The 13682-nt window shown below is 37.5% G+C and overlaps 1 protein-coding gene across 3 annotated transcripts in view; it reads right to left on the reverse strand.

Moving 5' to 3' along the window:
- Window positions 1–1272: 1272 nt before the first annotated feature.
- Window positions 1273–13682, reverse strand: part of HIBCH (3-hydroxyisobutyryl-CoA hydrolase) — a 47411-nt gene continuing 35001 nt past the window's right edge. For 2 of the 3 annotated variants that reach the window (XM_074910617.1, XM_074910618.1), the window contains exons 12-14: window positions 9752–9871; window positions 8509–8542; window positions 1273–3464 (exon numbers count right to left, since the gene is read on the reverse strand). In XM_074910617.1, coding sequence (XP_074766718.1) covers window positions 3349–3464; window positions 8509–8542; window positions 9752–9871 — 270 coding nt within the window. In that variant the 3' untranslated portion in view covers window positions 1273–3348. Of the gene's footprint in view, window positions 3465–6863; window positions 7777–8508; window positions 8543–9751; window positions 9872–13682 lie in introns of those variants that run through there. The other variant, XM_074910619.1, reaches the window with a different exon arrangement.

The raw sequence follows: 13682 nt of genomic DNA on the forward strand, positions 1-13682 counted from the left end.
AGTGCAGTTTTCTGTTTGTCTTGACCCTTGTATGAATGCCTTGGTGGCTGCCATGGGGAACTGGGTGTTGCAACAATTGCTATTGCAGTGTCTCAGATCCTTTCTTTGGATGTAGCTAGAGCACCTGATGCTCTTCTGGAGTCAGAGTATCAGATGCACTTTTGAAAGCAGCTTCTCCATTGGCAGGCTGCCACTGCATGGTCCAACAGCAGGCAGAATTATAATATAAAATAGCCTAAAGTTACATCACAGCATCTGTACTGATAAATACTGAAAATTTCCCCAAAGGAGCAAGTTACCTAGGTATAATGAAACATGCCTCACTGTGAGCTTCCGTGTGGAATGCTTACTCCGAGAGCCACCCGTAACCCAACACCGACTGCACCGCCTGCTGCTTGCTACCTCCACCAGGTCCCTCACCTGCAACCACAAAGCCTGGCTTCCCTCACTCACACTTGAAGATTACAGGGGCTTCAGTAGGGCCTGAAGTGCAATTCTGGCTGGCTTATGATGCTGTCTATGACACTGACACTTCAGGGAATGCATACAGCAAATGGAAAGCAAACAAGCTGACCAACAGGGAGACAGCTTCTCACCAGGAAAATAATCTTTTACAAGATGCTGTCTTTAATAAATAATGCACTTAATAAAAAAAACCCAAAACTGTTCAATCCTACAATCTGTTGAGATCAAAGGAGATCTCTTTCCAGAGTTCTGCTGTATTTTTAATAGGCATAATACTAACACATTCTTTACCTAAATACAATTGCATATGTTTACTTACAATTAGATTACTCTAAGCTGTATAAACCACTTACAGTGGCTTTCCAGTGAAGTTGCCACTGATTCTTTGACTTGATTTTGTGTAAAAGGCACTCCAGTATGGGACTGGCATACTCTGCAAAACCATTTACTTCTATTTAGGAGTTAAAAATACATTTGTTTTATTTTTCTCCAGGAAATGTAAGCATAGTCTGAGTGGGTACAATGTGACTGACTTGATATTCTGCTAACGGTTCAAAACTCATTAACTGCAGCACAACTTTGTAAAATTGACATTTCTGGAGTAAGACACACCAGTATTCCCAAATAAAACACACTACAATATATTTTTACAATATTTTTTGTGGAAAATATTTTCTTGTGGACCAAATAAAATTAAACTTGCCATCTGTCTGTATGACTTTTATTTGAGAAAAATGCACAGATTGGACAGAATCTTATTACCATGAGTTTAGGGTAATTCCTGTTCACATAAATTTTGGAAGCAACTGAACATGCAAGTTAAAGTTTATTGATTCAAAAGTATACTCTTGCTAAAATGTTGGAAGTCGTTTTCAATCACAGAAGGCATGATCCCTACTCCCTGGGGATTACTGTGTTTTTCATTAAATGTAGTCACTGAAAATTGCTCCTTTTGTACAAAAATAATGGAATTAACCAATTTTAAAAAAATAAAAATAGGCATTGTTTAATAATCTAAAACTTATAAAAAAATTTTAAAATAAGGGGGAGAGGTTTATATTTCTTACAGAACCAGCATGAGGTAGAAATTCAAGTCATATTTTCAGAATTACCCTAAAGGTATTAAATTAAATTTCTCAACTACTTTTGAAAATAAACTCAAGGACTGTCTCATAACAAATATGTACGTGGTAGCATTAAGTTGCAACTGAAATTTTGACAATTTTATCTTAAAGATTCTTAAAGACAAAGCAAGGTGCCATCTTTTCTTGATTTTGGTCTCTGTTTTGCTCACCTGTAGTTCTTTGAAAGTCACCCTAGTAGTTCACCTTGATGCCTGAATTTCCTGGACTTTGTTTCCAGGCAATAGCTTCTAGGAAGGAAGGAGCCGTAAACCGGTGTAGACCATTATTGTTGGCAATAAAAATGGCCCAATGGTGGAAACTCTGTAACAATTCTGCTGTAGCACTGACTTTTGGATTCCCCAGTGCTGATTACTGACTGTGTTATTTGAACAAAAGTTTTCTTCCTTTAGTCTCAGTGGTTCATCTTCAGAGAAGCCAAAATCTGTATTTGTGACCTGCCTATAATTGTAGAAACAAGTAGGAAGAGATACTGATACATGATTTGATTAATCATAAAAGAGCACGCAGTCTTAATGTTGAAGATTAGTAGCTACGTGTTGCATACACAGTTAGAAAAAATAGTTTTACCCCCCCCAAAGAATATACTTTTATCAAGGGGCTCTGGTTATGTCATATAACTTCAAAGTATTAGTATCAGAACCGAGCAACCTTTAATGTACATACAGTGAAGGGTCTTTGATGTATATTTAAACTCTGATCCCAACAAATATATTTGTTCAGATATGTTGTGTTCAAAAACTATATGATCCATGCAGCAGCAGATACAAGTTTTCCCATTCGTTATCTTCAGCACATACTGCTGTGTTCCCCCTACTTTTCGCAAATTTTCCACCCAGCAGACAGGATATTCATGGGCACAAACAAATGGGAACCCAGACTTGTTGGTATAGAGAAACTCCAGCCACTTGTAGTATTAGGACCAGGCTGACCTCTACCCCTGAAATCATTAGACAGTCACAAATATCAACAGGAAATGTGCTGCTTAGTGTTCAGAGGAAGGTCTGAGACTCTTCACCACTGTAAGACCAGAAAAAAAATAGCGCTTTCTGAAATAATGAAAAACTAATTATGCAGTTCAATCAAATATAATGGCATTTTTAAAAAAATCAGTTTTACAAGCAGACAGAAGTGTGCTCTAGGCTCTGGCAATATTATGTCATCTGAAACAATGTCTGCATCACAGAGCCAGACTGAATACTGACCAAATGTTAAATCAATAGAACAATTTCTTGCTCTCAGACTAATGTGCCAGTCTGACCTTTTATTTAAAGACTACTTAACACCATGGATTTAGGATGTCTTACATTTTGCTTTGTAGCTCTGATAGTTTCAAAGCTTTAAGTATATTGTATTTTCATTGTATAGAGAAGAATCTGAGGCACAATCCCAATTTAACAGATCAGTGTCAGACCCCAGAACACGAAGGTCTCCTTACTTCTTAGGTTATCCCTTAACTATGCCCTCTCCCCCTAACCTACGAGTTGATGCAAAAAATTAAATGTTAAATATTGTGTAAAGCAGCAAAATTAACAACTTGTATTGAAGTGATTTTCCTCCTTATTAACCAGAGATATTATTTTGCCATTATGGCAGCATAACAAAAATGTTCCTGAATGCAAAAAAATAGACTTACAAATCTCACGCTAGCTAACAGAGTCTTGTCAAACTTTATCACACTACTATTAATTTTTATAACATAGAATTAAGAAGATATTTAAGATGTCAATAGGCTTGAACTTTACAACTTGAGATCGTTGTTTCCCAATGGCTTAAAACAATCGTCCACAAATTCATCACTGACTTCTTCTAGAGCAGCTGGCTTCCATCTTGGGGATTGGTCTTTGTCAATCAGCACTGTCAGGTGGAGTATAAAAACAGAAAAGTTACTTGTAAACTTTCTCTAATTAAGATGACTTCAGATTTTCTCACAAGATTGGATTAAGACAGACAACTACAGTGAATGCATGGGGGAGAAAATATGCTCTGGAGAAGAAAAGAGGTTTGGTAACATATACGTTCTACTCTAACAAAATTTTCTGAGTTGTAGCCTGTATAGAGACACATCTCGAGTTGCCAGATGATACAAGGCACAGCGGATCATTTCAGGAGTAGCCGAAGCTTTGAAGGAACAGACCTGAAATTAGTGCCTTCTGTTAGAACTACTACTCTTGCCTGACTTTAGCTTCTTCATCTGAAACTGGGAACATTCATGATGCCCCTTTTGGACAAGGGCTTTCAAATCTCAGCAAAAGCCTTGTAGAGTACAGATGACTCAAAGTACATGTTAAATGCCTAAAGCTAACTTAAACACATCATACAAACTAATAATGAAACGACTAATGAGGAATGAGTAACACAGAGTATCTTTGTGGGAAAATCAATATTTATTTGTAAATACTGACAGATACTGCAGACCTATGTAGATTTAACTGTGAAGATTTGTATAATCTTAGTATGTATACCTTATGCTGTATTCTGGGAAATACATCACTGAAGATAAAATCGTGAATGAATTGCATGTAAAAGTATAATGAGAAAACATCAATTCTTAAAAAGCATTCATTGTATCACAGGAATTCTGAAGACATGTCAGCAAGCACTAACAATGGTAAGACAAGAGAGAATTTATTTGTGTGAAAATGACCAATTTGAATGAATTCCAGCGTGTCCTTCCAAGCACCTTTCTGGCTCCAAGAAAACCCATAAAGCTGCTATTCAAAGTGTTAATTTTTTTTATAATTTAAAAAAGAACTGCTACAATAACTGTGGCTCTCTAGGATGCACTGACTACCCAACTTCCCTCCTCAACCCACACTCCCTTCAGATGTGTGATATCAGCAACTGATCTGGAGATGCACCTGTGTCCCAGGAAACCTCCTGACCAACACAGCCCACAGCAGGTAAGGGGGGGACGGGCAAGAGGCACCTTTCATGTTCCTCTGCTGAGGACAGAATTTGGTTGGTTGGTTGGTTGTTTTTTTCTGATAAAGATTTTAGAGTAGGCTGGTTCTGAAGGTCTATTGATAGAAGACACAGAGACTACATATTTTGAAGAATAACAGCTGTTTTTTCTCTAAGTTGTCATGTCTTTTTAAACAGACTTCATTCTTGGTGACTAAACTAGAACCATCCAGGATGAGAAATGTGCAAAGGAGTTGGATTTTAAGTTCAATGGGAAGAATGCCTACCTAAAGAACATCTTAACCAAAAGACAGGCATTATGGTAGTTTGGTGGTAAAAATGTGACTTGAAAACTTTTTAACTTTTCCCTCTATAGCCATCACTTGGAAAGTGCCCAGAAAATAAATATCATTCAAATGACAACTGCACTAATTAATATTTCTGTAGCTGAAGACTTACAGACATCACAACTCTTAGCTTGCATCTCCAAAGAGAAAGGAGAATCAGAGCCCTGCATCTATTCACTTGCAAATACAGGACTAAGGGCTCCTTGGATACAAATAAACACTAATCTTGAAAAGAAACCCAGTATACAGATAGAAGCTGTAATTTCACAGAAAGTAGAATCTATGTGGGCAATTCTTTAAAAGAAATGTGCTGTAAAAGAGTGATTTTACTGGGTGACTTACTGAAAAGTTACTATTCTACAAGTTAATTTTAAACCTTGTGATGTGAAGCCATTTATTGTTTTGGGTCAAAATACATAATTCTCCCAAATCAACTATATTTATTTCATTGGAGTAGTACTTACCTAATGATTTTCTTCATCTTTAATTGAATTTCACAATCTGGCCAAAATAATCTTAACTGTTATCCACAAAAGCCATAACTGACTAGAGATGCTTTAAACTGGGGGGGGGGAAGGGGAGAAAAAGTCTGTGTATACTACTATGGCTTCAACTCTGAAATACAGTAGTAATTGTTGGTAATTCCCCACTCTATGGCACTACTGTGTAATCAAGTTAATCTTTCTGTCTGTATGTGTGGCCAGTTTTACTCTGCTGGATAAATTGAATGCTCATAAAGATGTCTCCAATAAAATCTTTACCCTTATATGAGTTAAAATATTTGTTTTCTAATAGTATCATGCAAATAGTCCCTTTCTGCATTAACTTCTGTATATTTTGTATTTCTCCAGCTTGAGATATTGATCATTACAAGAACAGAACAAAAATTCTGAAGACTTCTAAGGTAGGCTAAGGGAAATTCTTTAAGATAAAAGTAACTGAACATACACATTGTTTTAAGGGTTTGTTCTAACTTTTAAAGTTTGTTTTAGCTTAAAAAAAAAATTATCCAAAACCCCTCTGTTCAGTGGCAGTGACTTCACTGGACTTCAGTTAGTCTTCTATTGCTTAGCTTCAGCACAGCCAAAACATTGGTATTTCTATGCACCTGAAATTCTGTTAGTCACAATGAAATCTCTCTCCCTGCCCTCTGACTGCAGGGGGTTTGTGTGCCCAGGGTAAGGCTCACATCTGCCAGCTGCTAGCACTGCAGGAGGGAGGGCAGGAGCCACACAGAAATAAGATCTTTGCAGGATCAGCAATATGCAGAAGGCCTTCACAATTCTGTTTGAACTGTATGTTCCTGCACAAATAGTTAAGAAGCTAATTTAACAGATTTTTGTCCCCTCTGGCTGCTGCAATTGTAGTCTACTGGGATGTATTTGAGCAGTGACTCCGAAAAATGACCACTTTTCTTATCCAGTTAAGAATTAAAAAACAAAATCATTGGAAATTACTCAGGGCTATGCATTTCTTAGTTTATGTATTGTTCTATAAATCAAGGTGAAAAATTAATAACTGAAGTGATCAAAGACCATATTTACCATTATATGGGAAAATGTTGATGAAATATGATCTGTGAATTTTATGCTTTAAGGGATTTGTCTTTTCTTTAGTAGCTCCAATCATAAGAATTATAAATGGGGGAGACTGCCAGCAGATTTTCAGTCTGGTTGAAAGAAGACTGACTAAAAGAAAAATGAAATTTAGACCTCAGGTCAAAGCAGCTTTAAAAAGCTTTTAAACAAACTACTTCCCTAGCATGTCTATTAAAGTTATGGCTCGAAGCAGATAAAAGCTGTTATTAAAACCTGACCTATGGCCGTTGCCACTGAAAAACAATCTTCAAAAAGTAAAATCTGATTATTATGTCTTTACTTTGTGGTAGGTACTCTTGTGTTAGGGTCAACAGCTGGCTCTTAATTGCTTGGAATGTAATGCTTTAATAAAGAAAAAGCTAATACTTAACATTTTTATCATTTTCATTTTTATTCACTGTGGTTGATCCTGTGAAGTACTTAATAATCTTCCCATTACAAAGGATGCTCAGCACATTGTTGGATAATGATTTTCATGCGATCAGACGCAACTACAAAAGCAATCTTGAGTCAGATTCTGCACCACCCTTAAGAGAAACAATTTTAAGTATACAAATCTGAGAACAAGATATATGCAGTAAGCAGAGAGCACAAGTGCTTCAAGAACAAATTACCATTCTTAGCAATCCCCTCAGTGCAGCTGGATCTCTGGTGGGTTTTTTTATTTCTTCCCCTGATACAGTTAAACCTTTGCTACATCATTCTGTGTAAAAGAGAAGCTTCTCAAACTGCTGTCCTTGCAGCTTCTTTCTTTACAAGCAGTTTATGTAATTTACTGGCCATACTGACAAGTGATTTGCCTTTGTCCTCTACTGCATCCCCAGATGGTTTCATGACCTTGTGCATTACAAGTGAAAATTTGGTTCGGTGTTTATCTGACTCCCAGACTTTTGAGCTTGTCACTTCCTGAATAACTATGTTCTAGCAGCTTATATGGCGATTTAGAATATATCCTAGGAATATTCTTTTGAATATCCTTGTCCTCATTACCAACCCAATGAAAACCATGTACTTCTCAACACGTGTAGTTAAATTCTTCAAAGGTGTCTGTGCTAGTAAGTGCTAAAGATTAATTAATTAAAATTAGAAACTTTTTCCATGCTGTACAAACAAACATTGCATCTCTCACCCCAGGCTATCTAATTACTAATAGTGAACACTCCGTTACTCAAGTGGATTTTAAACTACTTTATGAAGACAGACATGAAAAAATGAGGAGGAGGTGATAATACATACTCGACTGTATAACTGTGTGAATTAAAAGCCAGGTTCCTTCAACCCCAAAGTGTTATTCATCCAAAAGTCTTGTACTGTAAAGTCCTTGGAAAAGGAAATGCCTGTGCTTTATTTCATCTTGTGCTGAATAGTACATAAATAATTACTACAGTTTCTAACAGATGTGACACTGGGTTTGACAAACTGCATAGTGAATCAGCAGTGGAATCAAGGACAGAATCAAAGTCTGTCCCCTAGATGAACTTGCTGAGCCACTGCTCTACTACCACTGCCTGTCCTGATCAGTGCCTTAAAATGCTTATTTATTTAAGTTTACATTTTGGGGTTTTAATAGTAAGACACCTCTATACAGAGGTATTTTGGATATGGGTGAAAGTAGTCTCTAACTTTTTTTTAAAATACAAATAGTTGTTCTTAACTTTGAGTCTTAAACCATCTTATAGCTGGCTGAACCAGCTATGTGGCAACACTATATCTGCACATACAAATGATATGCATAGCTACTCACTACTGTCAGCATTAACTATATTTTCAACTTCTCCAATGAACTGATGAAACTTTGTGGTAGTGCTGTGTTACCGGGTGGATAAATAACATTGGGAAACTGAGATTACACAAAGGAAATGTGGCTGTTACGCTTTGGAACAAATAATAAATTTTGGCCATGCAGAAGTCCAATAAGAGAAAACTATAGCAAGCTAGGAAGTGTTCTCTGGGCTGTTGCTGCATGCACTTTTCTTAACCTCCAGAGAAGCAACACAACAGTGAGTCTGCATATTATTAAGCTTGAGAAACATTTCTGGTGTGCATGCTTACCTGATCGAACCCCTTCATAGAAGTCATGGCCTCTCTGAAAGATTAAAAACAAAAAAAAAAAAGCAGCTGTAACATGACAGATTCTGTTTGTCCCATCATCCCACTTCTGTTTGAAATGTAGGTTCTCAAGATTCAGTTAAATCCCACTTGAACTGTTCTCATCTAGTCCTACTTTCTCTTATTAAAGAGCTCTATATCCTCCTGCTTAAATGCAGCCACAGCTCTTAAAATCACTCTGTTGAACTGTAGTTGATCAACCAACTTCTATGCAGTGCAAGCCCCCTTTGTGTTACATCTCATAGATTTTTCTAAAGGGTTTTGCATGATGAGGGCTAAGGTGTATAGGATTAGAAATTCTTCAGAGAAAGGCCAGCCTTCAGGAATCGTGATGTATTCTGCATACTTGGAACACTTTGCAGTTAAGTGGAACCCTGGAAACATCCAGTTATTTTTTTATAAAGGTAAATAATAACATTTCAATCCCTAATGATGATTCATTAGCAATGGAGCAACAATACTAGTTTTGGGAAAGATATGGCAAGGCTACTGTCAGGCACTACAACATATCAGAATTAAATACATTCTCACTCTCTTTTAAAAGCATTTATTTTAATTATCACAAAGCATTTACTCAGATTCATAAAAATATTGTTTTAAAATGTGATGAAACTAATAATAAGGATGCCATGGAGAAGTTTTATGAGGAATTTGTTATAATAATATATTTCAGATAATTAAGTTAGTAGCTCTATTCTACTGAAAGGATCACTTCCTCATGTAATCCAAGTGCTCAGTCCTTACTCTAAAATCTCTTGTTTTCTTTAAGAAATCTATTACAGCACTCCCAGAAAGCAGCGACAGACAACTATTCCCATTCTGCTGATGGGAACTGAGTCACTGAGGACCAAGTAATTTAAATAGGAAATTTGTTGAAGAACACCAGTTTTAAAATAAAGGTCCAATTAAAAAACTTTCTATACTGTAACATTATCATAGTTCTCTTAACAAAAGCCTTCTACTACTGCTATCTGACCATCATTAATGTAGTTTCCTTTGAGTTGCATATAAAACCATGGAACTGGAACAAAGACAGTGACAGCCTAACGAACACAAAAAGAAGATACTGAAAATTAAAACATATAAATGGTGGGCCCTTGATGTAATCTATATAAAACATACTCTCTGATAAACTTGCTACACCTCTGTGGCTGGAAAGAAACAAAGGGCTCAGCTGCTTGCTTACCATGCACGCTTGGGTCAGTCTGTATTCCATTGTGAGTACCTCTTGTAAGCTCATGGAAGCTCCTTCTTTGAGCTGCCTGAGAGTTATCTTTAAGGATGTAGGCGACATCTTATTAATAGTCTGGGGAAGACATTAACAATTAGTTTTATTCTCTTCAATGTAGACACATTTTCAAGTCTGTCTGTGTTTTAAACTTTGTGAAGTAAATGATGTTACTCTTCTCCCTGAGCTCACTTGTGATACCTATTCCTCCTGCTCTCTCCCACCATGCTGTCATACTAAATGAATTTACTTGTGTCAACTTTTATCAGTAAGATCTCTGGGATGTATGCCATCACTTGTGGGAAGCCTACAACTCCTAAGGTCACACTGTTTATGGTCAAATTACTACTAGCCAGGGAATCTAATGTAGCTTGAAAGCCATTTCCAAACAGATTCTTTTAAGAGGTGAAGGTGAGTTTTACAAGTAATTATACTCCATTTCTGAATTGCTCTTAGATGTTACTGATATTGTAGCCAATACTAGTATTGTACAGCATTTGAGTTTTATTTGGTACAGTAGTCAGAGTAGTAAGATAATAACAATGAGATTAGCTTTAAGTAGTTGCTTTATGATCATCGTCAATGACTAGACAATATATGAAGAACAAAGTTGTGGAAGAAAAAAACTACTAAAAGAAATCATACATGAATGCGTATTTGTCCAGGCTTCTTGTCCGGATCAACAGATACTGCAGTAATTTAGCCCTACACTGCTCTTCTGATAGGAAGCCTAGAGGTCTTGCCTTCCCTCTTTTGACAGAGCTACAGGCTATAAATATTACGCAACAGACAAGATCTGTTTAAGGCGCACAAACAAATACTGTAAATCTGGCTCTCATGACTGTCCTTCAATTAACAGCATGGCAGTAAACAGTAGGGGGAGGTGGGGAGAAAGACAAAAACCTAGTTAAGAAAACAGAACCGAGCTTCAAAGCTTTCAGGGTTGTGGGGGAAAGGCACTAAATCTTATTGTTGCTGATCTTTGTTTCCTTACTCTAAACAAGACTCTTCTTCTCCTGTAAACCCAACTAAAAGCTCTGTATTATTCACAGTACAATAGCCATTTCCTGTTAATTAGGACATTTTTACCACTACTGAAAAGCAGCAGATGGTAAGATTTGCCTCTTTACATTATTTTCATTCCAGACATTAGACTCCTTACCCAGAGACTGAAATGGCAGGTTTCCAGTCATCAACATTAACATTTTTTCTGGCTCCCAATTACTCTTCATCCCTCTCCAGACACCAGCTGATACAGCAGTGACCCATTTTGCCTAGTTAAGCTGGAAAACATGCAACTGCTATACAAGCAGGAGGCTGTGCAATTGTAGCTTAAAAGCACTGGTCCTCCATTCTGTTATTTGCATGTTGACGACTTCACTTAAGAGAGAAGCTGGTTTAGAAAGAATTACTGCTGGCTCAAACTGTCCACATTTCCTGAGTTCTGGTAAAGCTCTAAAAATGATCTGCCTTTCAGCTGGTAAGAGAAACCGGCTATACCTCTAATTACATCACTATGTAGGTCTCGGGTAGCAACTCTTAACTGGACCCCTTATTTCCCATAATGTGCTCTTACTGGCTCTACCTTTGAACTGGACATTTTCTCCTTTGAGTTTTACACTCTGTCATCTAGATTAGAAAGTTTTTGCTCAGACCAGGTTAAATGGGATGCACAGTGCAACCAGATGGTTCCATAGGAGAAACAATAATGGCAAGTTGTTTCTGATTAAAGAAAGCACTGAAATGGGGAAGATCTGAAAACAGTATTTAACCAGTCTAGTGCATCTAGCAGCTACCTTATCTTGGCATATCAATGAGGTTGAAGGTGGAGGAGGCACTGCCATAAATCAAGCTGAAGGAAAAGGAACAAGGAAAGAAAATGGGTAGGTGTAATTGCAGAAAAATGAGTCACCCATGTATCTATAAATACTCTGTACAAAGAGGAGGGGATCGGTGCTAGGGAACAAGCCTGAAAAGGAGACAGGATAGGCTGAAGTGGGGAGTACTAAAATGCAAAGTCGTCCTCATGGAAGTATTTGACATCTATTCCAGTATCTCTGAGACCATCTTGATTTCAACATAATGATCCTAAAAGCTACAAACTAAATTTGGAATAGAACTGAATTCCAGTAAGATGCTATCACAAGGTGACTGAATTAAGTGGCACCAATTCAGTGGAGTCCCTTACAAGAGTAACAGCTGGAATAGTGGCTGCATCTTTTGTCTCCAAGGCCCATTATGGCTTCTGACCTGAGCTGCTGAGGGTCCCTGAAGAAGGCTGTCTTTAATTTAAAAACAAACAAAAAAACTCCCAGAGGTCCAGTGTATCACTTCCCTGGCAATAGCTGAAAACACCCATCACTTACTTTCTGACATACCAAAGCATCTGTTCTTCCACATAATGGTACTAAATAATGGTTCTGGATGAGCTTTGACAAAATATGAGTAGCTAGCCAGAGCACCATAGGAAAGCTGCTTAAGGACACTTAAGATACATCACTCTCTTACTAGTCTGTTCAGAGTTCCATAATGCTTCTGTACTTTAATTCAACGCTACCATGATACCATCCAGCTCCACTCCTGTCATCTATCTCACTCGCTGCATATCCGTTTAAGGTTTCAGGAGCTAGTGTCTGCATCTCAGATTGACCAGGAGATCTGGACAAGGTGTCTAGTAATCCTTAGTCTCTGCAGTGTCCTGCACACTACACTGGAATTCAGTCAGTAACAATGAAGGCTATTAAATTGTGAAGTATCAGTGCTCAGGAGGTCATTAAGCCATTCTCAAGTAGAATTTTCTCATGTTCTTCTTACTTATGCAAACCACTTTATTATCACATACGTTAAAGCCTGCCAAGCAGGCACGTTTTGAAAGTAAAAAGCAGAAGTAGTGTAGATCTAACAGAACGGGATACCTGGGATAGCATGGCTCACAGCATACTTGCATTACAGCAGCACTAGTAGTTCTACTTCATTAACACTAAAAGGTATCTGTACATCCAAGGTGTGGATGTACCAAGGTGTACCTCCAAATAAGGGTGTTTGTATTAGACTTTCAGTTAGGGTTTATTCCATATGTTTACTAATACAGGGAAACAAAGAAAATAAGCATACACATTGCTGTTACTGAAGCCTTTACAGTCTCTGTATTTATCATTTGAATGTGCTATTGTTCTGGTACCTGGACACTGAAGTGAAACCCTGGCTTCACAGAGTGACAGGGAACTATCATCTATGGAACATACTCTTGGTACTGTGATAATACTGATGAGGAAAATAACTTGCTTCACACAAGTCAGTGAACTGCTATAAAGGATAATGTCCTATAATCTTACACTATCATGGTTTTGATACGTGTTCCCTGCTCTAACCAGTTCTTGGAACTCTGTTCCTCCAGGCGATGTGACAGCAGGCCAGTGCTCTGTCTGTAGGTGTTGTAAAATGCTGAATTGCTAGGGTGCAAGCTACCATTCTTCCTCCAGCTACAATTAAGTTTAATTACAATTCTGCTTCCCTAGTAAAACAAAAGCTCCAGTTTAAGTGGCAAGCATTTCCTGGAGAAAGCCAGATTTATACCTGAATCTCTTTTTAACTTTTTTCCCCACAAATGCATTTTCCTTCTTCAGTTTTGTGTATCTTTCACAGAAGAAATAAACTATCTGATCCTACAAGCTTACTCAATTCTACTGCTTAGCACAGAATGTGTGCTATTGAAACTTGTCTGAAACTTAGGCACTTGTTCACACTAAGCCTTGCACCAGCTAGAAAATGTGGGGTTTGTTTTTGTTTTTTTCCCCACAAATTTCTGTATGGACAGAAGCAATTCATTATCAGAGTTTCATCTCTTGAGCAAAATGGATAACAGACAATTGTTCAGAAACTTCTGTCA

This window comes from Athene noctua, chromosome 7 (genome assembly GCF_965140245.1).
Source record: "Athene noctua chromosome 7, bAthNoc1.hap1.1, whole genome shotgun sequence".
Classification (NCBI taxonomy): domain Eukaryota; kingdom Metazoa; phylum Chordata; class Aves; order Strigiformes; family Strigidae; genus Athene; species Athene noctua.